Here is a 27,714-nt window from a genome sequence, read left to right as displayed (position 1 = left end):
TCGTACACAAGCTGTCCAGCCCATGTTCAGCAGACGAGGCCAACGTTTTAGAGGACTAGATTACACTAACATAAGGCCGGTCTATGGCCCTCATTCCGAGTTGTTCGCTCTCTAGCTGCTTTTAGCAGCATTGTACAGGCTAGGCCAGTGATTTTCAACCTTTTTCAACTCGCGGCACACCGGCAAGACTTTAAAATTGCCAAGGCACACCATCAGTGCCCCACGGGGGCAAAAAACATTGGCCCCCATAGTAATTAAACAGACACACTGGCCACCACAGTAGCACAAACACATTGGCCCCCAAAGTAATACAAATACATTGGGCCCTGCGGTAATTTAAAAAAAAAATGCTTTCACCCCCACAGATTTATAATAATGGGATGCAGTTAAAATACCAGCTTTCGGGATTCCGGCGTTCCGGAGACCGACGCCGGAATACCGACAGCCAGTGAAAGTGGAAAAAGTGGAATCCCGACCTCTGCAGGGTATTCCCACTCGGGTTGGTGGGTCCACGCCATAAACTGAGTGGGAATATAACCTGTGGCGAGCTAAGCAAGCCACCGGGCTTGAAGTGTGGTGATCGCAGCGAGCCCGCGAGGGTACTCACTGCTGGGATTCCAACAGACGGGAAGCCGCTGTCGGTATACTTACAGCCAGCATTCCGTTTGTCGATAAAACATATCAATATTATAATAATGGTACACACTTCTCCCCCAGTAATTCCACATGCTGCTCCACATAGTAATTCCACTCCCTGCCCCCATAATAATTCCACTCCCTGCCCCCAGAATAATTCCACTCCCTGCCCCCAGAATAATTCCACTCCCTGCCCCCAGAATAATTCCACTCCCTGCCCCCAGAATAATTCCACTCCCTGCATAATAATTCCACTCACTGGCCCCATAATAATTCCACTCACTGCCCCATAATAATTCCACTCCCTGCCCCATAATAATTCCACTCCCTGCCCCCATAATAATTCCACTCCCTGCCACCATAATAATTCCACTCCCTGCCCCCATAATAATTCCACTCCCTGCCCCCATAATAATTCCACTCCCTGCCCCCATAATAATTCCACTCCCTGCCACCATAATAATTCCACTCCCTGCCCCCCATAATAATTCCACTCCCTGCCCCCATAATAATTCCACTCCCTGCCCCCATAATAATTCCACTCCCTGCCCCATAATAATTCCACTCCCTGCCCCCATAATAATTCCACTCCCTGCCCCCATAATAATTCCACTCCCTGCCACCATAATAATTCCACTCCCTGCCCCCATAATAATTCCACTCCCTGCCACCATAATAATTCCACTCCCTGCCCCCAGAATAATTCCACTCACTGCCCCCATAATAATTCCACTCCCTGGGGCCGTGGTAGTCAGCGGCGGGTCCGTGGCAGGTCCTGGGAGTCCGCGGCGGGTCCGCAGCTGGTTCTGGGAGTCAGCGGCGGTGAAGGAATGGCTGCAAAGCCACTCCCCCACCTGTCTGTGATTGGCCGCAGACTAAATGAAACAATAGTCCCTTCCTGCGCTATTTATATGATGATTAAATGATTGATGATTAAAGTAATTTTAGGCAGTCCTTTAGCAGGAACCAAAAAATTGAAAATGTATACAGCAGTAGTGAATATTTTCAAATTGTTCCCGCAATAAGCAAAAACGCCGCCAATTGGCGGTATATAACAGTAAAGGACAAAAAAAATGTAAATGACAAAAGTGTTCCACTCGTTTGTATATTTATTAAAATTTCCTAAAATGTATCAGCAAAAAGTCTCCATTATTTCATAGGTGTGTTTTCTTTCCTCCTTCTATTTGTGTAAATTGGAGGTCACAATAGAAACAGATAACCAACGCATTTCATCTCATACTGAGACTTCATCAGGGGTACATCTTACTATAAATGAGGCAATCCTCAAAAATTTGTAGTAGACAAGTTATATCTGGACACTCAGCTCCAACCGATTGCACAAAAGATTCTTATACACGTGGCCCAATCACCTAGTTGGTTTAGAAATGGCGTATAATAGATCAAATACTTGGACAATCAGGTTTAGGGAAAAAACCCAATATGTTCAACCTCCTGGTCTTACAGTCTAAGTTATCCTGTGAATCCAAGTATCTGAATATATATAATAAAACTACATACACGGAACCCCCACCTTAAAAATCCTATATTTGCCCCTGCTCGCCCAGTATTTGTACACCACCAGTGCCACCATAGGCGTGCGCAGGAGGGTGCCTGGTGCGCACAGGCACCCCCTAATGTCTGGCACCCCGATCTCACATGCCTGATGCAGCGATCGCCGAGCGGGCTGATTACTGTCCCCTCTGGGTTGCACCCTGTCAGGACTGCATTACTGACCGGACGCCTGGGTTAATCAAGGGTGCCACTGCCACCGGCTTTCAAACTCCCAGCTCCACCACCATGTACAAAAACAGCGTGATGTGACGTGATGACATCATGCTGCTCGCACGCCCACCCGTCACACCCGCCACATGCCCACCTCTCTCCTTCTATTCTATGCCAACGCCAGCCACTGATGAGCAGCATGCAGCCAGCGTTCAATACTGGCAGGCGGTCGGCAGCAGCATTGACACGTCACTCATTTTTCTAGCAGCAGCAGTACTAGTCTGCGACTGTCAGTGTCAGTGAGTGACTGACTTGTAAGTAAGCTGCTGCAGCTTGCAGGGGAAAGAGAGAGGGAGCCAGACCAGGCTGAGTAGGAGCAGTGTAATTGCAGTGAGTGCCATCAGGGTTGTTTGTTTGGTGCACACCACAACATCTGACAATGTATCTGCTTTATTAGGATTGGTACAAGGGTGGATATTTTATATTGCGTTGACCGTCAATAGATGGTGCTAGACACGCCCAAAAGGCGGTGCTAGACACACCCCTCCAACAGTGCACCCCCTAATAAAATGTGCTGCGCACGCCTATGAGTGCCACCCTACATTGTGCATAGATATACCCATAGGGTGTTAGCCTACGGGTGATGTGACAATTTATTAACTTATTGTATATACAGTATTTAATGCGAATGTGTGTGATTTGTGGTTTCAACTTCATTTTTTTTTTTTAACAAATGGAACTGAAAGTCTTAAAACTAACATTCAGCAAAGCATGGCATTGCCTAATTCACACTGCTCTGCCCATTGGCTGAAGCAACATTTTGTGCAGCCATTTTGACCCTCCCAAACTGTGCTCTTACCCAAATAAATACATTACCATTAACACAAAAACAGGAGCACTGGGTAGGAAAACGTCACCATGTGTGTACACACATTCTGCAGACTGGCTGTGTACTGTAATTGCAAAATCACATGATGTACCCTTGGCGTGGCAGCTATGCAATGTACTGAATGTTACTGTGGTTCCTCTGAACAGTGACTGCATTTAAGCCGTGCAGTATATTTCATATTAGTCCAAATTACATGGCCGGCGAGTAATCCTAGCTGTCCAACTAAATGATTTAAAAATAAAGTGTGCTTTTCTTTCTGTATTTATCCAGCGATAACCAGTGCTACGCTTTCTTTACAGGTCAGAAGCCCAAAGTCTCAGAGAATAAGTAACCGCACAACCCAAGGTGTCACTCTGAAGTGCCTCCCAGGTGGGTATGTAGAGAGGAAGAGACTGTGAGATGGAGGTAGGGTCTGGGTAATGGCTCTGTGCACGCACAGAAAGCAAAGCATGCATATGCACAGAGGCAGATTTGCGTGATTCTGGCGCTTACACCCTACTGCCCCTGGAGAAGGGGAGTTGGGAGGGAAGGGGGCTTTCTAGCATAATCCGGGTACACCAAGTAGATGTGAATATCCAGACCGGCAGTCAGGCGCATATATTTCCGTAAAAGCCATATTATTTCGTATTATTCAGCAGCATGGCATCTTTACCACCTCCTCAGACCCCTTTGCATGTTGAAGGGATATAAGGAGGCGACGAACGACCTGCGGGTGCGCTCGTCGGCGTCGTTATCCTGCCCACACATGGCACTTTTTAAACTATGTGTCATTCCGATCGGACGGAAACGCCCACATCGTTTAAAATATTGCACCGTATGTGGTCACATTTAGGCTTTACAGCATGGACATCTCCTCTCCATAGCTGGGGTCCGTAACAGACACTGGCCTCGACACTCCCAGAAAACAGGGCCGACATGCCTCTCTTTTTTTTTTTTTTTTAAATATATTTTTATTGAAGAAAAGTCGGATATGCTGGAACAAAACAAATAGGAGATGATGACTCCAGATTAGATATTCAAAATTACATACACGTTATCCCGTGGGGAATAACCAATTGTAGCATCAACAAGGAAGTACATCATCACAACCATATATGTATATATCGACAGAAATTTTTTGTGTTTAACTGAAAGATAAAGAGAAGGATAGAAGGAGAAAAGAAAAGAAGAGAATAAGAGAGAGAGGGGGTGAAGGGACAGGAAGGGTAGGGGAGAGAGGGGGATCATCATAGTAACATACCTACAGGGTAAAACCATATAACTGTGGACAGTATATTACTTCTTTTGCTTATTGAGAACCGTATAACGGAGGGAGTCACATTCCAGCATTAGAGGGCGTGGTATAGGTGAACCATGGGTCCCATATTCTCCCATATTTCTCTGACCTGTCCCGCAGAGAGGCCGTGATTTTCTCCATCATAGAAATATGCCATATTTTGGCTATCAACATGCTCCTAGGGGGAGTAATGGTTTTTTTCCAATTTTTAGCTATCACACATCTAGCAGCGTGTAGAATTTGAAGTACCAGACTACTCGCCTGGATGTCAAAGTTGGGGAGAGGTAGGCCCAGGAGGGCCGACCAAGGGCCCAGTACTACTTGCGAGTGGAAAATGGAACCAATGAGGGTTTCCACCTGGGCCCAAAACGCGCATATCTTGGGGCACGACCACCAGATATGCTTGAAGTCTCCAGTCTGGCCACAACCGCGCCAACATAATGGGGATGACCCGGGAAAAATCTTATGCAGTGTTGCTGGGACCCGATACCATCTAGTATAGACTTTATAAGAGTTTTCCTTCACTAAGGAGGAGATTGAGGACTGGGCTACGTTTTGCCTGATGATTTCCCATGAGTCCTCTGCAGGGGGTGGGCCAAGGTCCTGTTCCCATTTACGCTCATGGGGAAGTATGTTCGCTGCTTTCAGAGAACGTAGTAAGCCATAAAGTATGGAGATAATACCCTGTCGCATAGGAGAATAAATACACAAACGTTCCAAGGGGGTAAGTTGACGTATGACTTGGGATTTTGGGAGGGAGCTTAGGAAAGAACGAATTTGTAAATACTCATAAAATACAGGTTGGGGGATATCATATTTGTCCCGTAGGGACTGCAGGGAGCGCCAGGAGGAACCCTCTATGAAGTCAAACACCAGACCCGGGCGCGGGCTCAGGTGGAACCATGGGTGGGACCGTAAGGTGGATCCAGGGGGGAAATCTTGATTGTCCCAAATGGAAGTAATGGGCGAGGGGAAAGTGGATAAACCATAATGCCGAATGCAGAAACACCACAGGGAGCAGGTAATTTTAGTGGGGGGGAGGCTTGTTAGCCTTGTCTGGACTGACTTGGTCGGCGTTAGTAGGGATACCAAAGTGGAAACCCCGGCTGCTAGCCGCTCAATTCGAATCCATGGTAGATGGGGCGCTGGGGAAAACCAGGCGACAGCCTGGCTTAGGTGAGTTGCGTGATAATATTTGCGAATGTCCGGCAAACCTCTGCCTCCCTCTAGTGGGTCCCGTACCAAAGTAGAGGTCTTAATTCTAGGAGGCTTGCCTGACCATATGAATTTTAGGAAGAGTCTCTGCATTCGACCTAAGGCCTCAGCGGGGATGCGTATGGGAATTGTTTGAATCAGGTATAAGAGCCTGGGTAGGATGTTCATCTTTACTGAGACTATCCGTCCGAACCAGGCTATAATCTGCTTGTCCCATGTCCGGAGGTCCGACTCTATACACTTAAATAAGGCTGGGAAATTCTCTGAGTATAGGGAGTCGTAGGAGTTTGTGATGAACACGCCTAGGTATTTAATTTTTTTGGATCGCCAGGCGAAATTAAAGTTAGCAGCTAGGAGAGATCTGGTATCCTCATTGAGATGCAAAGGGAGGGCCTCCGATTTAGAATAGTTAATACGGTATCCCGAATAATGTGAATACAATGATAGGGTTTTAAATAGGTTGGGGATAGAAATATTAGGTGAAGACAGAGTTAATAGAACATCGTCTGCAAATAAAGACAGTTTGAACTCCTCATCGCCTACAGTGATGCCCTTGATATCAGGATTAGCCCTGATCATGCATGCCAAGGGTTCGATGGTCATGGCAAAAATTAACGGAGATAGGGGGCACCCCTGTCGCGTACCGTTATTGATTTGGAAGAGGGAAGAATCTTTACCATTAACCCGGACCCTGGCAGAAGGGTTGGAGTAGAGTGCCTGTATACCCTGAAGTAGGCTTCCTCCCAGGCCGAATCTACGTAAAGTAGCGAACATGAAAGGCCAAAGTATTTTATCAAAAGCCTTCTCCGCATCAAGCGAGAGAAGGACTGAGGGCAGTTTGGCTTTATTGACCAGGTGGACCAGGTCAATGGTTCTGCGGGTATTGTCCCTAGCTTGTCGGCCTGGGATGAAGCCCACCTGGTCCGCATGGATCAGACGTGGGAGAACTGAATTTAGTCTCAAGGCAAGAATTTTGGCAAAGATTTTAATGTCATTATTTAGTAGAGAGATGGGGCGGTAGCTAGCACAGGAGTTGGGGTCCTTCCCAGGTTTGTGAATTAAAACTATGCGTGCCTCTAGAGTCCGGGGGGATAGAGGGTTACCTTTGAGGAAGCCATTGAAGAGCCTACAGAGATGGGGCAGAAGAATTCCTTTGAATTTCTTGTAATACATAATTGACATGCCGTCAGGGCCAGGGGCTTTACCAGATTTCTGAGTTTTGAGTGCGTTATCTAACTCTTCTACAGTAATTTCTGAGCCTAATTGAGAGACTGTCGACCTGCTCAGTGATGGTAGGTCACACTTATCTAAGAGGGATTTGATCCCCTCCTCGAATCTCGCTGAGGGCGACGAAGGGACTGCCTCCGTATTATATAATAGCTTATAAAATTCCTCGAATTCTCCCAGAATGCGGTCGGGGTCGTGTGTTAGTGTTCCCTGCTTGGTGCGTATAGATAAGATATTTTTTGAGGAGATCTGAGCCCTCAACTTCCTGGCCAAAATCTTGTCTGCTTTATCCCCTTTTTCGTAGTAAATCTGGTTGAGGCGTCTAAGGCATTGTTCAGTCTTATGAGACAAGAGCATATTGAGTTCCCCCCTAACTTTAAGTAGTTTGTCTAAGTCAGCAGGGTTTAGAGAAGACTTATGAACCTCCTCCAGAAGGTGGAGTTGGTCAGAGAGCTCTAAGATCTTTTGGGAGCGCTGTTTGGTGAGCCTGGCTGCGATCTGAATGAAATGGCCTCTAAGGACCGCTTTATGCGCCTCCCACAGGGTCATGTCCGATATACCAGGGGTTTGGTTAACATTAAAGTAATCATTCAATGTCTGAGTCACTTGTTGCGGAACATCGGGCTGTTGGAGGAGGGCATCGTTAAGGGACCAAGAGGGGGGGGAAAAAGTGCGGGCCAGCCCAGACAAAGATAAGGATATCGGGGCATGGTCAGACCACGTAATTGGATGAATACAGCATTTCTGGATTCGAGAAGTGAGGTCTCTTCCTACCATAATCATGTCAATTCTAGTGTATAGATTATGCACTGGGGAAAAGAATGTGTAATCTTTAACTAAGGGGTCGGCAACCCTCCAGGAATCGAAAAGTAAGTGATTTTTAAGTAGGGACTGCAGGGCTTGGGAATTGCGGGTATGTGTATGGGTCTGGGATGTTGGCAGGGAGCTGGAGCGATCAAGACTATGATGGAGAATAGTATTGAAATCTCCTGCCATTAAAATGTCACCTTTCCTACACTGAGCAATTTTGGAATCTAAGGCGGCGAAAAACGAGGCTTGATTGACATTGGGGGCATAGATATTGACCAAGGTGATGGGGACATTATTAAGCTTGCCTACTATAATGAGGAACCTTCCGCGCTTGTCCCTAACAATATTTTCTGATTCTAAGTGTAGATGAGCGGGGATTAATATGGCGACCCCTCTTTTCTTCTGGGAGTGATCGCAGGCATGTATGGCGACAGGGTGGCGTTTGGAACGTAATTCAGGGTGAGAAGTACCTTTAAAATGTGTCTCCTGGAGGAATACCAGATCTCCCCCCACCTGTTTCAAAAAGAGAAATAGTTTGGTCCTCTTTTGGGGGCTATTGAGACCCTTCACGTTATAAGATAATATGTTAACAGACATGGTTGGATAGGTGGAACCATAACTCTAATGGCCCAAAGGGCCCATAAGTGATCTCCCTGAGGGACGGGGGAGAGAGGAGGAGAGGGGGGGGGGGGGGTAGATAGAGAGAGGGAAAAAAGGAAGATAGAAACATAAAGAACAGTACAAAAAGAAAAGAAATGAACAAATATAACGTACCGAGCCAGTGACCCATTGTACATATCGTACGGGTCTGGGTGTTTGAGCAACATAAATAACAATACAAAATGAATAGCAATGAACATGTATAATATACCGAGCCAATGACCCATTGTACGCAATGTACGGGTCTGAACGTTTGAGCTCCCGTATGGGGTATTAAGGGAGAGGGGTTCTCCCCTATGCTCAAAACTGACTATAATGGCTCGGTGGGGGGTATGGCTCCGAGTATCAGGGGGCCCACCGGCCAATCAGGTAGGGGGGGCGACCAGGGGGGTCACAACTTCAGATAAACTTAATAAACCATTTTTGAATCTTGTGAACACATAGAACATATGCTCAGTTATATGAGCACAGTGGAACAAAGGAACCCGAAAACCTCTAAGGTAATATGCATAACAGTGGAAAATGACATGTATTAACCCGACATTGCAGCTGTGAAGAAATGTTCACGGAGGGTCGAGTCTCGCGGAAGTTTTTGTCGGGACTGTCAGCCACAGTCGTCGGGGCGCCCGCTGTGGGAGAGGTGAGACTGGAGAGCGTTGAAGAGCTGGAGCTTCCCGCGGGAAGGTAGGTTTATCCGACTCCGGGGGAGAGAGGTTAAGTCTCATCAGAAGCCGGTGGGCCTCCTCCTTAGAACGTGCCAGCAGATTCTTCCCATCACTTTGCACAATGAGAGCAAAAGGGAAACCCCATCTGTAACGGATTTGGTTGTCCCTGAGAATTTGGGTGTACTCCCGCAGGTCGAAGCGCCTCTTAAGAGTGGTAGGGGATAAATCCTGAAACACCATTAACTTATGCGAGTCGAACAAACACAAGTCTCTATTCCGGGCCGCTGTTAGGATTTTTTCCTTGGTTTTAAAGTAGTGACACCGTAAGACTACGTCTCTTGGGGGGGACGAAGTCGGGGGTTTTTGGCGCAGGGCCCGGTGAGCCCTGTCTAGAAGGAATTGCTCGCGCGGGACGTCCGGTAGGAGGTGTTGGAAAAATCTGAGGAGGAAATCCTCCAATTGTGTTGGTTCCACCGACTCCGGTATGCATTTAATACGTAGGTTATTACGTCGTGCGCGATTATCTGCGTCTTCCTGTTGGTCTTGGAGCAGGTAAATATCTTCCTGCATAACGTGGATTGAATGTTCCATTTCTTGCTGGAAGGAAATGACTTCATCAATTTTTTGTTCAGTATCGTTAGTACGGGCCCCGAGATCAGATATCTCCGCCTTGAGCCCCGAGATGGCGTTCTGGATCTCCGAATGAAAAGCTTGTTTCAGTGATTTCATCTCCGCCAGGATAGAGGAAATGCCATCCTTCATGGAGGGGTCTGGGGCAGATGAGTCTTCCTCCGGTTCCGAAACCGGGGCGGGGGTAGAGGCGGCCGGTACTTTAGTGGAACTGGATTTCATTTTAGAAATAAAGGAGGAGATTTCCGCAGAGGACGTATTTTTCTTGGACTTAGACTTAGACATGGTGTGTGACAGTCCCGAAGCTAGGAGAGGTCATAGGGCATAGCTGAGCAATAACATAAATAGTTACTGATCCATCATGAGGTAGAAGTTGAGATTTCACAAGGAGAAGACCCCCGTGGTCGCGCCTATAGGCATTCAGCAGCACATTTCTCTGCTAGATAGCAACATAATAGACTGGAGTATAAAGTATAAAGCAGGTGCAGTTGCAGGAAGAGGTCAGGAGATGGCGCTCCCGGGCTTGTAAAAAATGTAAAGCAGAAGAATCCAGCATAGAAGGGAAGTATCAGGTAACTTTAGTAAATTTTATGAAAATTTAATGCTGGGGGGGGGGTGTTATAACATATAAAGGACCCCTATATGTTAAGAGGGTGGCACTCTTCTTCTTTGGTTTAGTTGCACTTTAAGGTAATGGGGGGGGGGAGAGAGCAGATGCCCCTATCCGTGCTGGTGGTCAAGCAGGGCTCTCCAGCGGCCGGGCGTACTTGTTAATGAGAATGCCCCCGAGGAGAGTTATTTAAGTGCAGGCTTGGGGCTGAGAGTCAGACCCAGAGAGAGGTCGACGTGGGAGCCGTAGCGGTGCTGTGCTGAGTCTCCCTCCGGCACACAGCACGGAGTGACCAGCCGTGGGCGCCCGCCGGCGTCAGGCGCGGGCAACGGTGGGGGAGAGAGTGCGATGGGGGATCAGCTCACCTCTGTGTACGGTGGAGGTCGCCGGGTCCCGAGTCCCCAGCTCCGTCACCGGGACCGAGACCTAAGATGGCCGCCGCCTCCGGAGCAACGTATCCCCGGCGTCTGTTCTCCGGCCCGCTCCCCGCTCCTCCACAGCTTCCTCCGTCCTGCTGGTATGAGGGAGTGAGTGTCAGCTCCCAGGGGGTCCACGTCCAGGCACTTAATCGCACTTTGGGGGACGGGGCTGAAGTTCCGTGAGGTCCGCCGCCAGGGGGTCCGAAATTTAGGCCCCGGCTTTTAGGTGGAGGGTAGGCCGCAACCCGCAGGAGCCGGTAAACCGGCTCCCCGATTCCGCAGCACTACCCCACCAACGATGAGTGTTCCCTCTGTCAGGGGGAACACGTTTAGAAGGCTCTTCCCGGGCAGGGATTGGATTTTAGGGGCAAAAACTCCTTAAATTCAGGGGAGCTCGCAGAATGTCTTAGCTGACTCCTTCTACCAATCACAGTCCACCTTAGGGTATAAAACTGGTCTTCAGGAACAGGAAATTGCTTGAACAACTTCCTTCTACAGTGACTGCTAGTTCCTGTGAGCTGTCTTCAGGCTCTGTGCAGTGTTCCTGTTTGGATCTCCAGTACTACCTCTGCGATACTCCTACATGCATCTCGACATGCCTCTCTTTTTGGGAATGAACTCTGTGTCGCCATCCTCTCTCCGCCCCCCAAATAGAGCAGCTTGTCAATCATGCTGCAGCTTGGGGGCGCTGAAGTGTTATTGCTGCTTAATAGCAGATATTTATTTTTGCAAGCCAAACAAACGGTTAAAAACATGGGCCTAAGTGATTGTGACGTGTGCTTGGCGGAAACAGGGCACATGTGCTGCCAATGTGGTGCTAAACACATTTTCAGATATCTACGGTTCAGCACATGGCAGAGTCTAGATACAGTACTCTATATTTAAGTTCTTATGGTATAAAATGATGCCCGTTTTGCCACCAACCCTGTGTGCACACAGTGAGAGTGTGGCTGTGTTACTATGGAAACGCTGACTAGGCCCCAACGTCAGACTTCCTGCTCTCACTCTCTGACGCCTGCCTCCTCATTCACAACAATTCACTCCTGTTATGTCTTCAAATTACAAACATGTGCAGGCACTAAATGCTTTATTTTCTATCTCTTGCTATACTAATTTGCATTTTATGGCCAGGCTAGCTGTGTTATGACTAGAGCCCTAGGCCAGTTTCTCTTTGTAGTTATGTTCTTGGCTGGGACGCCTGCATGTCCTAAGGGAAATGCATTGTTCTATGAATGTGAAAATATTCCCTATTTATAAGTATAGTTTATTTTCATTTCATGATAATTGAATTTTCCATCGTCAGATGACTCATTTACTAGCGTGTACATGCCGTCCTGCTTGCCGGGCTGTCTCTAGAGAGTTACCACCTGTACCACCAGTAGTGGGATACTTGTGGGGAGACCAGAACTTACTGCTCTTAAGGTGGGTACACACTAGAGCATTGGGGATTCGTTCCGATGTCGGAACGAATCCCCTTCAGCCCTAGATCGTGTGTACACACTGGGGCGATGATAATGAAGGTCGGAACAAACTTGTTCCGTCCTTCATTAGCATAATACAGGACGCTAGCGACAACGCTTGGTTTTACGTGCAGCACATAGAACCAAGCGTCATGGTCCATCGCTAGCGTCCGCGGGGGCGCGCAATCCCCTGTACACACTGAGCGATGTAGGTAATATGTTGTTACAAAACGTCATATTGTGCCGACATCGATCGCTGTTGTGTGTACCCCATTTTACCCTGATTTATTTATTTTAGCTTAATTGAGTGGCGGATTTGGACACGCAAACCACCATAGGGCAGATTCAACTAGATGTTAAGTCTTGGTTTTGCAGAGCTGCTGCAAGACGGTCTGCCCAGCGCTCTCTGTTGGCAGCCCTCCGTCACCACAACCACCATATTCATTCCATTAATCTCTGTCCACAAAACAAAATCTTGTTTATGCACTTTTCTAATTAAATTAGTTTATGCCAGCGTGCCAACTCCCTCCCTCCGCCCTTTTCCACCCACCTGCCATCTCCTTCTGTCAGTCTGTGGAGGCGTCTACTACGCAAATGCTGCTATCTAGTTCTACAGTTCCACGCTCTTTGCTCGCCGTCAATATGCTCAGCGCTGCCAAAGAAGATATTTCACAGCGCTTTGGCCATTTTGGATTTCCTTGGGTGTCCCGTGAACGGAATCATTATTTTGAAGAGGAAAACACACAATAGCACCAGTTATACTGTGACTGTGGGGGTACATTTACTAAGCAGTGATAAGAGGGGAGAAGTGAGTCAGTGGAGAAGTTGCCCCATCAACCAATCAGAGGCGCTGTATAATTTTATAGTATGCAAATTATAGATGTTACTTCAGTGCTGATTGGTTGCCATGGGCACTTCCCCATTGGCTCACTTCTCCGCTCTTATCACTGCTTAGTAAATGTTCCCCTGTATTTCTTATGCTTACTTAGGGGTCTATTCATGAAGCAGTGAAAAGAGTGGAGAAGTGAGCCAGTGGAGAAGTTGCCCATAGCAACCAAGCAGCATTGAAGTAACATTTAGAATTTTCATATTATAACATTATACAGAGCAGCTGATTGGTTGCCATGGGCAACTTCTCCACTGGCTCACTTCTCCACGCTTTTCACTGCTTCATGAATAGACCCCTTACTCTCCCGTAATGTCCGGGAGATTTCCAGATTGCAGAGAATCCTCTCGTACTCCCAGAACAGAAAGCCACCCTCTTGCATCCTTCCCAGTTCCCTAGTGAAGTGAGCCGGAGCTGGGCTTGATGGCGCAATTTGCTACGGTATTCACTCCCACCTCTGCGTAATGCAGTGAGTATAGGCACTGCGCAGTGGGGGGCAGGGCTATAATGACGCTTATCGCAGCACCGCGTCCATGCACTCACCCCTTGGACCTCCTTTATAGGATCTCCCAGAGATGAGATAAAAAATTCCTGCAAGTACTTTAGTTCTTATCAATACGTTGCAGCATTCATAACAGAAATGAAATGTTTTCAGATAAAGCGCTTGGTGTTTTACAAGCAGAGTATTCCGTGCAACCAAAGTGTAAAGGTGACCTTAATGCTATATATAGTCATAGAAAAAAAACTTTGTTAACCCATGCTATCCCTTGCATTTGTTAAATTACTTTTCTTTAACAGCTATACTGTCTACATGCAAGTCACTGTGCAGAGTCTAAGACAGAAAAACCTTAATCTAATATTATGTATTGTGACACAGAGGCGTCACTAGGGGGGGGGGGTGTTGTGCGGACTATAGGGTGACTCCAAATTGCAGACTCACCCGCAGGGACAGGGAGCCGCACTGTGACATTATCGTGCAGCTATCACTGAAGAGGAGCCGGCAGTGCAGGCAGACGAGTCTCCAGGGGATGCTGGCCACACCCCTGGAGTGATGAAACCGTGGTCACGCCGCAAGGCCATGACCTCTTTTTGGTCATGTGGAGAGATTTAGCACACCGAGGGGCAGATTTATTAAGCCTGGTGAAGTGATAAAGTGGAAGGTGATAAAGCACCAGCCAGTCAGCTCCTGTCATTTTTCAAACCCAGCCTGTGACATGGAAGTTAGGAGCTGATTGGCTGGTGTGTTATCACCTTCCACTTTATCACTTCTCCAAGCTTAATAAATTTGCCCCCCGGGTGTCACTGACTCCAGTGACGCCCGTGTTGTGACATGCAGACGTTAAACATGAAGGGGACAGGTGCTCACTTGCAGTCCTGCAACACCCACCCACGCCCAGTAAAATCTGCCACCTCCAGTGAGCCAGTTGAAGTCCGTGCGCACTGGCGACACTGGTATGACTTCCCATGGGAAGCACTATCTGCTAATCACACACAGGACAGGCAGTCCCAACGGAAAGGTGTTTTCTCCCTCGGGCACTGTCAGCCGGAACACAATTAACAGAGAGCGTGCTTCCAGTGTGAAGCCACTCTCCTGTCTTCCCATCAGCCTTACCCAGGTCCCAGGGGCTGCAGCTGAGATGCAGTTTCTAGAAGCCGGGCTCATGCACCGGTCTGCCAGTATTTGTGCAGGCGCAATGGACCTGGCAGGTGGTGAGACACTGGCACTGCAGTCTGGATCCTGAAAGCAGCATGGCGGGCATTCCCCCCCCCCCCCCTTCTCAAGACTGTGACAGGAAACCATGCAACACAGCAAAACATGTTTAACTTGTATTTTATAGTGGCCTATCTGCAAGATATAGACAAACCTGGGTAGGTGTACAGTATGTACAGTGGGCGGGATGTACTAATGCACATCGCCGCCCAACGCCATAATGCTGATCGAATATGTACTTCATATGGGGTCAGCATTGCGGAGGAAAGCTCTTCCGATAAGAGCTATCCTCCGCGATGCGCAGCGGCTGCCTGACTTCCGGGATTCGGCCCCAGGAGTCAATCTACGCATGCGCAGGGTGACGGGGGCGGGGGCGAGGCATGCTGGGAGGGATCCAATCCCTCACACAGCGCTGTGGAGAGAAGCCCGTAGGCTCCTATGGGGGTATCGCCAGCAAAAGCTGGCGAATTCCGCCACGGCACTGACCTGCCGCCCGGGGGTTAGTACATTAGCAAATTGCGGTAAACAGGAGTGTACAGCATTTTTCGTTTAGTACATCCCGCCCAGTATATATAATATATCAATTATTGGTTGTGTGAGAAAGTTTGAGGTGTGGTGGTCATTTTGTGAGTACTATATGTTTTTAATCTAGATTTTTTTTTTTTACAGGGGAACAGATACATGACGCACCCCTGAGGGTTAGGAAACGCATACATTTTAAAGATGGCCACCATGATGTTTTTGGCACACTATTCTGTACCAGCTACAGGATTGCCTTCAGACCAGATTCCTTCCAGTCCCCTCAGGTAACAGCTATTATTTTTTAATTTAATTATAGCTGGACCCATATATAGAACGCTAATGAAAACATACTATTGTAAATTACCAAATAGCCATGGGAATTTCATACAGATTTGTCTTCCTACATCTTGCCTCAATATACCACGCAGCGGGAGAGCAGAGACAGTGGGGCCAATGAGCAGTAACAAAAATGGCCGCTGCAGGAGGGCAGCAGCTCCTCCTCTCATGAGACTTTGCGGAGTCCAGCAGTCTGAGCCTGCATGGACTCTCTGCAGCCAGGCTTCAATATCTGCAGTGTCCAGGTAGACTAGGGCTGAGGTCACAGTTTTATTGGCTGGGTGAGGCGAGGTTGAGGTGTAAAAATGTGTGGCATACTGTGTGAGGGGCATTACTGTGTGGCATTATGTGCATAAGGGCATTACTAATGTGGGCATTATGTGTATAAGGGGCGCTACTACTGTGCGGAGTTATGTGCATAAGGTGCAATACTGTGTGGTGTAATGTGAATAAGGAGCAATATGGTGTGGTGTAATATGAATAATGGACGCTACTGTGTGATTTGATGTGAATAAGGGGGGTCATTCCGAGTTGTTCGCTCACAAGGCGATTTTAGCAGAGTTGCTCACGCTAAGCCGCCGCCTACTGGGAGTGAATCTTAGCACCTTAAAATTGCGAACGACGTATTCGCAATTTTGCGATTACAAACTTCTTAGCAGTTTCAGAGTAGCTTCAGACTTACTCGGCATCTGCGATCAGTTCAGTGCTTGTCGTTCCTGGTTTGACGTCACAAACACACCCAGCGTTCGTCCAGACACTCCTCCGTTTCTCCAGCCACTCCAGCGTTTTTCCGGAAACGGTAGCGTTTTTTCCCACACGCCCATAAAACGGCCTGTTTCCGCCCAGAAACACCCATTTCCTGTCAATCACACTACGATCGCCTGAGCGAAGAAAAAGCCATGAGTAAAAATACTAACTTCATAGCAAATTTACTTGGCGCAGTCGCAGTGCGGACATTGCGCATGCGCACTAAGCGGAAAATCGCTGCGATGCGATGAAATTTACCGAGCGAACAACTCGGAATGAGGGCCAAGGGACACTATTGTGTGATGTAATGTGAATAAGCGACACTATTGTGTGATGTAACGTGAATAAGCGACACTATTGTGTGACATAACGTGAAAAGGTTGCAATACTGTATGGCAACATTTTAATTGGGGGTACTATTATGTAGCCCTGCCCCTTCCCAGCAAAACCACGCCCCTTTAACATATGGTGGGGAGGGGGGGGGCGCAAATGCTCTTGCCGGCACAGGGCACCAAAATGTATAGTTATGGCTCTGTGGGTGAGAATTGCTATGGGTGAGGGGTGAGGGGTGAGGGGTGTTGCTGGCTGCTGCTGTGATCTGTGCTGTTGGGTGATGGGTGCTGTGCTAGTAGAGGAGTGCTGGGAAAGAGGCGGCACTAGTGGTGGTGCTAGGGGGCACTAGCCAAAATCTAACCTAAGGCATCAAATTGGTTAGGGCCGGCTCTAGGTGCGTCGTAGCTGCATCGTGTTGTGACTAAGAGGCATTTTGGCAACAAAATATACCCGATGCTGGCAGAGCCTCACTGGACCTTCGGCGCGAAGGGGGATATTTGTCAGGACTGCAGCAAATACGTTTGAGGACACATCTGTACGGGTCCTGGTTTAGAGTGGCATACTATATCGATACTCACACAAACAGACGATGTTTGTACATACAGAGACGCAGTATAGACTTGGACGCAGAGTATCAGAAATGTAGGTGGCATTTCTGGACGGTGACTTGGGGGTAAAAAGTTGATCTGGTTGGTTACTGGGCTCTGCTGAATGTGGCCAGTGGTCCACAATACAAGCCGAATGTGTATGTCTGCCTGTGCCTATGTACTGTATCCCTAAGGCATCCCAATACTTGTAGGAGCTGCATATTGGGGGTAATTCCAAGTTGATCGCAGCAGGATTTTTGTTAGCAGTTGGGCAAAACCATGTGCACTGCGGGGGGGGGCAGATATAACATGTGCAGAGAGAGTTAGATTTGGGTGGTTTATTTTATTTCTGTGCAGGGTAAATACTGGATGCTTTATTTTTACACTGCAAATTAGATTGCAGATTGAACACACCACACCCAAATCGAACTCTCTCTGCACATGTTACATCTGCCTCCCCTGCAGTGCACATGGTTTTGCCCAACTGCTAACAAAAATACTGCTGGGATCAACTTGGAATTACCCCCATTGTCAGTTAGACTATGATATATTATTCTTCCTGAGCGTGCAGGAAGAAGAGCTGCAGACTGACCAATAAGAGACATTGCACTTACATGAAATGTAATCATACACACTTCTGCTCATCGCTGCACTTTACAGAAAGCAGCAGTGTGAGCGTACGTTCCATAATATCCTCTGTCTGAGCTGCAATCGTCAGCGGTCACTGCATCAGGAGAGTAGCCTGTGTATACTTATTTCCCCACGCGTAACATTTAAACCTGAATGTCTTTCTGCGTCTGTTTTGGTAACAGTGGGTCACGAGATCTGAAATCGTTAATACCCTGTGTTTGTTCTGTGGCAGGATTCCACCAGCGAGGTGTTATATGACAATGATAATGACATTGCTCTACCCTGCGCTGACAGGATTTTGGCAGGTAAGTGTTGTTATTTTACTCTTGACAAAAGGAACGGAATGCAGAAAATTGTTACACGCTACTGGCTCACGTGTCGGTAAATCACAGATGGTTTACTTGCTATGAGCCTAAAGTAGGATTGCCATTTATCAGTAAATCTTCTGACTGTGACGATGAACTACATTTTTACCTGCCAGAAATAGCCGTTTTCAGAGTCACTTTGCAGTAATATTTAGCAATCACACTCACATGGTGGGATAATAATGTAACCGGCGGTCTAAGACCTTGTTGCACTGTCCGTCCTCGCCCCATATTTGACCATTATATATATATATATATATATAAATAAGTCTCATCAGACGAAACGCGTTGGGTGACCTGTACATACCTCTCTCTAAGATAAGGATCTTTTATACTCTTTTATTTGGTGCTTTTAGTTTAGTTGTGTTTTAAATTGTCCCATTTTTTATGTATCTCTTTTATGTTTGAATTTTTATGTGAATAAATAGTTTTAACTTTTTAAAACTTACTGCTAGTTTTTACCTTACGGACACCAAGGTCGCTACAAACCCTCATCCCCTCCTATTCCTATATATATATATATATATATATATATATATATATGTAAAATTATTATTATTATATTTTATTTTTTATGTTATTTTTTTCTAAATCAGCCGTGTTACTACCATTGCTGGGTAGCACACTAGTACCTTGCCTAGTATTATTTTGTTCTCCTTCCTCTTAGTATCCAGAAGGAATAGCGCCATTCATTTCCATGTTTAATTTATTCCATTTCCATCTGGAAATTGTGAGCTGTAAACAGCAGTAGATATATCCATTTGGAATCCCAAATTCAAATTGAAAACAAAAAATAAGATTTTACTCACCGGTAAATCTATTTCTCGTAGTCCGTAGTGGATGCTGGGAACTCCGTAAGGACCATGGGGAATAGACGGGCTCCGCAGGAGACTGGGCACTCTAAAAGAAAGATTAGGTACTATCTGGTGTGCACTGGCTCCTCCCTCTATGCCCCTCCTCCAGACCTCAGTTAGGATACTGTGCCCGGAAGAGCTGACACAATAAGGAAGGATTTTGAATCCCGGGTAAGACTCATACCAGCCACACCAATCACACTGTATAACTCGTGATACTATACCCAGTTAACAGTATGAAATATAACTGAGCCTCTCAACAGATGGCTCAACAATAACCCTTTAGTTAGGCAATAACTATATACAAGTATTGCAGACAATCCGCACTTGGGATGGGCGCCCAGCATCCACTACGGACTACGAGAAATAGATTTACCGGTGAGTAAAATCTTATTTTCTCTGACGTCCTAGTGGATGCTGGGAACTCCGTAAGGACCATGGGGATTATACCAAAGCTCCCAAACGGGCGGGAGAGTGCGGATGACTCTGCAGCACCGAATGAGAAAACTCAAGGTCCTCCTCAGCCAGGGTATCAAATTTGTAGAATTTAGCAAACGTGTTTGCCCCTGACCAAGTTGCAGCTCGGCAAAGTTGTAAAGCCGAGACCCCTCGGGCAGCCGTCCAAGATGAGCCCACTTTCCTCGTGGAATGGGCTGTTACTGATTTAGGATGCGGCAATCCAGCCGCAGAATGCTCCAGCTGAATTGTGCTACAAATTCAGCGAGCAATAGTCTGCTTAGAAGCAGGAGCACCTATTTTGTTGGGTGCCTACAGGATAAAAAACGAGTCAGTTTTCCTGACTCCAGTCGTCCTGGAAATATACATTTTTAAGGCCCTGACTACGTCCAGTAACTTGGAATCTTCCAAGTCCCTAGTAGCCGCAGGCACTACAATAGGTTGGTTCAAGTGAAAAGCTGATACCACCTTAGGGAGAAACTGGGGACGAGTCCTCAATTCTGCCCTATCCATATGGAAAATCAGATAAGGGCTTTTACATGACAAAGCCGCCAATTCTGACACACGCCTGGCCGAAGCCAAGGCCAATAACATGACCACTTTCCACGTGAGATATTTCAAATCCACAGTTTTAAGTGGCTCAAACCAATGTGATTTTAAGAAACTCAACACCACGTTGAGATCCCAAGGTGCCACAGAAGGCACAAAAAAGGGGCTGAATATGTAGCACTCCCTTTACAAATGTCTGAACTCCAGGCAGTGAAGCCAGTTCTTTCTGGAAGAAAATCGACAGAGCCGAAATCTGGACCTTAATGGAACCCAATTTTAGGCCCATAGTCACTCCTGACTGTAGGAAGTGCAGAAAACGACCCAACTGAAATTCCTCTGTTGGGGCCTTCCTGGCCTCACACCACGCAACATATTTTCGCCAAATACGGTGATAATGGTTTGCGGTTACTTCTTTCCTGGCTTTTATCAGCGTAGGAATGACTTCCTCCGGAATGCCCTTTTGCTTTAGGATCCGGAATTCAACCGCCATGCCGTCCAACGCAGCCGCGGTAAGTCTTGGAACAGACAGGGCCCCTGCTGTAGCAGATCCTGTCTGAGCGGTAGAGGCCATGGGTCCTCTGATATTATTTCTTGAAGTTCTGGGTACCAAGCTCTTCTTGGCCCATCCGGAACCACGAGTATCGTTCTTACTCCTCGTATTCTTATTATTCTCAGTACCTTTGGTATGAGAGGCAGAGGAGGGAATACATAAACCGACTGGTACACCCACAGTGTCACTAGAGCGTCCACAGCTATTGCCTGAGGGTCCCTTGACCTGGCGCAATATCTAGTTTTTTGTTTAGGCGGGACGCCATCATGTCCACCTGTGGCCTTTCCCAACGGTTTACCAACAGTTGGAAGACTTCTGGATGAAGTCCCCACTCTCCCGGGTGTCGGTCGTGTCTGCTGAGGAAGTCTGCTTCCCAGTTGTCCACTCCCGGAATGAACACTGCTGACAGTGCTAAGACGTGATTTTCCGCCCCTCGGAGAATCCTTGTGGCTTCTGCCATCGCCATCCTGCTTCTTGTGCCGCCCTGTCGGTTTACATGGGCGACTGCCGTGATGTTGTCTGATTGGATCAGTACCGGCTGGTTTTGAAGCAGAGGCCTTGCCAGACTTAGGGCATTGTAAATGGCCCTCAGTTCCAGAATATTTATGTGTAGGGACGACTCCTGACTTGACCAAAGTCCTTGGAAATTTCTTCCCTGTGTGACTGCCCCCCAGCCTCGAAGGCTGGCATCCGTGGTTACCAGGACCCAGTCCTGTATGCCGAATCTGCGGCCCTCTTGAAGATGAGCACTCTGCAGCCACCACAGTACAGATACCCTGGTCCTTGGAGACAGGTTTATCAGCCGATGCATCTGAAGATGCGATTCCGACCACTTGTCCAAGAGGTCCCACTGAAAGGTTCTTGCATGGAACCTGCCGAATGGAATTTTGCTTCGTATGAAGCTACCATTTTTCCCAGGACTCGTGTGCAGTGATGCACCGATACCTGTTTTGGCTTCAGGAGGTCTCTGACTAGAGATGACAGCTCCTTGGCTTTCTCCTGCGGGAGAAACACTTTTTTTCTGTTCTGTGTCCAGAACCATCCCCAGGAACAGCAGGCGTGTGGTAGGAACCAGCTGTGACTTTGGAATGTATAGAATCCATCCGTGCTGTTGTAGCACTTCCCGAGATAGTGCTACTCCGACCAACAACTGCTCCATGGACCTCGCCTTTATAAGGAGATCGTCCAAGTACGGGATAAATAAAAACTCCCTTTTTTCGAAGGAGTATCATCATTTCTGCCATTACCTTGGTAAAGACCCTCGGTGCCGTGGACAGTCCAAACGGCAGTGTTTGGAATTGGCAATGGCAATCCTGTACCACAAATCTGAGGTACTCCTGGTGAGGATGGTAAATGGGGACATGTAGGTAAGCATCCTTGATGTCCAGGGATACCATGTAATCCCCCTCCTCCAGGCTTGCAATAACCGCCCTGAGCGATTCCATCTTGAACTTGAATTTTTTTATGTATGTGTTCAAGGACTTCAAATTTAAAATGGGTCTCACCGAACTGTCCGGTTTCGGTACCACAAACAGTGTGGAATAGTAACCCCGTCCTTGTTGAAGTAGGGGCACCTTGACTATCACCTGCTGGGAATACAGCTTGTGAATTGCCTCTAGCACAGCCTCCCTGCCTGAGGGAGTTGTCGGCAAGGCAGATTTGAGGAAACGGCGGGGGGGGAGACGCCTCGAATTCCAGCCTGTACCCCTGAGATACTACTTGAAGGATCCAGGGATCCACCTGTGAGCGAGCCCACTGATCGCTGAAATTTTTGCGGCGGCCCCCCACCGTACCTGGCTACGCCTGTGGAGCCCCCGCGTCATGCGGTGGACTCAGAGGAAGCGGGGGAAGAATTTTGATTCTGGGAACTGGCTGACTGGTGCAGCTTTTTCCCTCTTCCCTCGTCACTGTGCAGAAAGGAAGCGCCTTTGACCCGCTTGCTTTTCTGAAGCCGAAAGGACTGTACCTGATAATACAGTGCTTTCTTAGGCTGTGAGGAAACCTGAGGTAAAAATTTTTCTTCCCAGCTGTTGCTGTGGATACGAGGTCCCAGAGACCATCCCCAAACAATTCCTCACCCTTATAAAGCTCTATGTGCCTTTTAAAGTCAGTATCACCTGTCCAGTGTCAGGTCTCTAATACCCTCCAGACAGAATGGCCATTGCATTAATTCTGGATGCCAGCCGGCAAAATATCCCTCTGTGCATCCCTCATATATAAGACGACGACTTATGTTCGCAAAATAGTATCCCTGTTTGACAGGGTTACAGACCACGCTGCAGCAGCACTATCTGCAGGTCTCAGTCTAGTACCTGAGTGTGTAAATACAGACTTCAGGATAGCCTCCTGCTTTTTATCAGCAGGTACCTTCAAAGTGGCCGTATCCTAAGACGGCAGTGCCACCTTTTTTTACAAACGTGTGAGCGCCTTATCCACCCTAGGGGATATCTCCCAGCGTAACTTATCCTCTGGCGGGAAAGGGTACGCCATCAGTAACTTTTTAGAAATTACCAGTTTCTTATCGGGGGAACCCACGCTTTTTCACACTTCATTCACTCATTTGATGGGGGAACAAAACACTGCCTGCTTTTTCTCCCCAAACATAAAACCCTTTTTTAGTGGTACTTGGGTTAATGTCAGAAATGTGTAACACATTTTTTATTGCCGGGATCATGTAACGGATGTTCCTAGTGGATTGTGTATATGTCTCAACCTCGTCGACACTGGAGTCAGACTCCGTGTCGACATCTGTGTCTGCCATCTGAGGGAGCGGGCATTTTTGAGCCCCTGATGGCCCTTGAGACGCCTGGGCAGGCGCGGGCTGAGAAGCCGGCTGTCCCATAGCTGTTTCGTCATCCAGCCTTTTATGTAAGGAGTTGACACTGTCGGTTAATACCTTCCACCTATCCATCCACTCTGGTGTCGGCCCCCAGGGGGCGACATCCCATTTATCGGCATCTGCTCCGCCTCCACATAAGCCTCCTCATCAAACATGTCGACACAGCCGTACCGACACACCGCACACACACAGGGAATGCTCTGACTGAGGACAGGACCCCACACAGCCCTTTGGGGAGACAGAGAGAGAGTATGCCAGCACACACCAGAGCGCTATATAATGTAGGGATAAACACTATCACTGAGTGAATTTTCCCCAATAGCTGCTTGTATAAACAATATTGCGCCTAAATTTAGTGCCCCCCCTCTCTTTTTAACCCTTTGAGCCTGAGAACTACAGGGGAGAGCCTGGGGAGCTGTCTTCCAGCTACACTGTGAAGAGAAAATGGCGCCAGTGTGCCGAGGGAGATAGCTCCGCCCCTTTTTCGCTGACTTTTCTCCCGCTTTTTTATGGATTCTGGCAGGGGTAATTATCACATATATAGCCTCTGGGGCTATATATTGTGATTATTTTGCCAGCCATGGTGTTTTTATTGCTGCTCAGGGCACCCCCCCCCCCAGCGCCCTGCACCCTCAGTGACCGGAGTGTGAAGTGTGTATGAGGAGCAATGGCGCACAGCTGCAGTGCTGTGCGCTACCTTGGTGAAGACTGAAGTCTTCTGCCGCCGATTTTCCGGACCATCTTCATGCTTCTGGCTCTGTAAGGGGGACGGCGGCGCGGCTCCGGGAACGAACACCAAGGACGGGTCCTGCGGTCGATCCCTCTGGAGCTAATGGTGTCCAGTAGCCTAAGAAGCCCAAGCTAGCTGCAAGCAGGTAGGTTCGCTTCTTCTCCCCTTAGTCCCTCGTTGCAGTGAGCCTGTTGCCAGCAGGTCTCACTGTAAAATAAAAAACCTAACATATACTTTCTTTCTAGGAGCTCAGGAGAGCCCCTAGTGTGCATCCAGCTCGGCCGGGCACAGAAATCTAACTGAGGTCTGGAGGAGGGGCATAGAGGGAGGAGCCAGTGCACACCAGATAGTACCTAATCTTTCTTTTAGAGTGCCCAGTCTCCTGCGGAGCCCGTCTATTCCCCATGGTCCTTACGGAGTTCCCAGCATCCACTAGGACGTCAGAGAAATAAAATAAAAAAATATTTGAGGACACCTTCATCGTAGAATTTCCCAAGAGTGACCAATGTCTACGATCCACGTGGAGGATTAAGGGGGTCATTCCGAGTAATCGCTAGCTGCCGTTGTTTGCTGCATAGCGATCAGTGAAAAAAACGTCTAATCTGCAGTGCGCCCGCGCGGCGATGGGTACAAAGAGCATCGTGGTTTTGCACTGCTTCTAGCGACGCATTCAGTTGTACAGCCGATCGCAAGGAGGTTGACAGGAAGTGGGAGTTTATGGGTGTCAAATGACCGTTTTCTGGGAGTGTTTGGAAAAACGCAGGCGTGGCCGGACGTTTGCTGGGCGGGTATCTGACGTCATTACCGTGTCATTCATCACAGCAATCATTGCACAGAATAAGTAACTACAGGGCTGGTCTTGTTTTGCACAAAATGTGTTTGCTGCCGTGCAACTGCACAGGCGTTCGCACTCCTACAAAGCGAAAATACACTCCCCCGTGGGTGGCGACTATGCGTTTGCACAGCTGCAAAAAAACTGCTGGCGAGCGATCAACTCGGAATGACACCCTAAATTCTTATAACCCAAAAGACTCCCAAAGAAGACCGTTAGATTCAAGACCCAGGACAACTAACATAACCCAGTTCTGGATTTTGACCGCCTGGAGCTTGAACCCAGCATTATGCTATCCCAGCAGTGCCTGCAATACCAGTTTGGCCAACCAGAAACACATAAATCCTGACCCCTTTCACTAGTATTTTTGAGGAGGCATTTATAACTATTGCCCAGATTTATCAAGCCTCGGAGACTGATAAATAGCACGGTGATAAAGTACCAGCCAATCAGTTCCTAACTGTCATGCCACAGGCTGCGTATGAAAAATGACAGTTAGGAGCTGATTGGTTGGCACTTTATCACCGTGCTATTTATCACTCTCCAAGGCTTGATAAATCTGGGCATTACTTTCAAAAGACTGTTAGGATTCCTAATAAACATGGAATGGCCAGTGGTATAGGTCTATGGTCTGGGACTCAGGGTCGACAACACTTAAGGTGTGTCCTTATGTCGACATCTGAAATAGGTCGACATAAACCAGGTCGACATGGAAAAAGGTCGACATGAGTTTATTTTATTTTTTTGTCATTTTCTCTGTAATGTGAACCCCAATTAGTGCACCGCATCCCCTCGCATGACTCCCTTCGCAAGCCATGCTTCGGGCAAGGTTACCATTCCCAATTGTAGTCCACGTGGATCGTAAAGTATGAAAAAGTAAAAAAAAATTGAAAAAGTCAGGTCGACCTTTGGTCCATGTTGACCTATTTCAGGTGTCGACCAATTGGTGTCGATCCATGTGTTGTCTACCTTATTGGTGTCGACCTAGAGTCCAGATACCTAGGTCTAATTAACCATTTCTATTAAACGTGGAGCTTTGTGTTGAAGTTCCTGTAACCCAACAGACCAGTAGGAGGAATGTAATCCTGAAGACCGTATATCAATAACGCTGAAATGCTGTTCAGCCTTCTGTCATTTGTTCATTTGACCTGAGTGCTGACTTTATCAATTTATTTGAGAAGGCACCAGGCACAGCCACTGTTACTTTTCTGGAGTGATAGACCTGTGCTGTATGTATATTAACACACAGTTTACGCTAATCACATCTTGCTGAGCCATTCTCCTGGGATAATACTGCTGTAATGACTGTAAATGTCTAATTTCCTTCTCTAAGTTAACTTCCCGAATCAACCCAACTCCAAAAGTACCCAAGGTGGTTTCCCCGCACTCTCACTAGTGCCTTGGTTTATGGCATTAATATAAGATGCTGTAAATATTTGATGTGAAAGAGGAACCAGGGCACAATGACAGATGGTGTAACCATATATTTTGCCAGCCTAGGTCACAAAGTATGATCTGTACAGTGGTCAGTGTATAACATACTTTATATTTCCCATGTCCGTCATGACTGATCGGCTAGGCTCGGCCCTATGTTGCCTTATAATAACTTAGCCTTGCATTGGTGACACACAGCTCTGCAAGGCTTCGGGTTGTATCAATAAGACACATTGCTTGTTACTAACATGAGGAGTAATGGCCTCTGCTTATTGTCACTTTGATTTTTTTTGTGTTTCTGTAGTGGACAGCCAAAGCAAGGTGAAAGCTGTCTCTGCCCCCTTCAGCCTGAAGTTTATCCCGTCAGAACTGCTGATCTATAATAGAGGGTTTCGGCTGATGCACTTTCTCTTCGGTGACAATGGCTTAAAGACTGAGGCCTATAGTGTAAGCAAAATGACAGTCACTAATAATATTACCTTCAGATTATTAATACTGTCTGCTTTTATTATGCTCTGTTACTGGGTAGAGACGTTACTTTGGGAGACTTTGGGCTCTATTCAGGTTGAATCGGAGATCCAATCCGATCGCATTCTCCAGATCCGGGGTCCAGAGCGCACGCGCAGCGCCTGGGCCGACCGGAAGATACGTTTGTATCGCATTGATGAGAACGCCTCTTCCTGATTTACAGGCAGAGGTGTTTGCTGGTCGGTGGTGCAGGGAAATTGGGGGTGGGCCAGTTTCAGGGTGGCCACCTTCGCAGCTAGGCTACTCTTGTTTTGCATGGTCAGTAATGCGATCGCAATTAAATTAGCAAAACTGCAACTGGTGCTGAATAAGACTCTAGGGTCCTAATTCAGCCCTGATTGCAGCAGCAAATGTGTTCTCTAATGGGCAAAACCATGTGCACTGCAGGGGGGGCAGATGTAACATGTGCAGAGAGAGTTCGATATGGGTGGGGTGTGTTCAAACTGAAATCTAAATTGCAGTGTAAAAATAAAGCAGCCGGTATTTACCCTGAACAGAAACAATATAACCCACCCAAATCTAACTGGTTCTACCTTCTGCACCACACCAAACCCTAGACTCCCTTCCTACCTCTTCTAATCCAAACTTATGTCAGATCCGAAAGTA

General features: G+C 47.5%; 1 protein-coding gene across 3 annotated transcripts in view; it reads left to right on the top strand.

Moving 5' to 3' along the window:
- MTMR11 (myotubularin related protein 11) overlaps positions 1–27,714 on the top strand; it is a 106,600-nt gene that overhangs the window by 35,906 nt on the left and 42,980 nt on the right. For all 3 annotated transcript variants that reach the window (XM_063947172.1, XM_063947171.1, XM_063947173.1), the window contains 4 exons: positions 3,547–3,616; positions 15,486–15,622; positions 18,204–18,276; positions 26,885–27,027. In XM_063947172.1, the coding sequence (XP_063803242.1) occupies positions 3,547–3,616; positions 15,486–15,622; positions 18,204–18,276; positions 26,885–27,027 (423 nt within the window). The remainder of the gene's footprint in view (positions 1–3,546; positions 3,617–15,485; positions 15,623–18,203; positions 18,277–26,884; positions 27,028–27,714) is intronic.

The sequence above is a fragment of the Pseudophryne corroboree genome, chromosome 12 (genome assembly GCF_028390025.1).
Source record: "Pseudophryne corroboree isolate aPseCor3 chromosome 12, aPseCor3.hap2, whole genome shotgun sequence".
NCBI classification, from domain to species: Eukaryota; Metazoa; Chordata; class Amphibia; order Anura; family Myobatrachidae; genus Pseudophryne; species Pseudophryne corroboree.
Note: the sequence above shows the minus strand (reverse complement) of the source record. Positions and strands in the feature narration are given on the sequence as shown.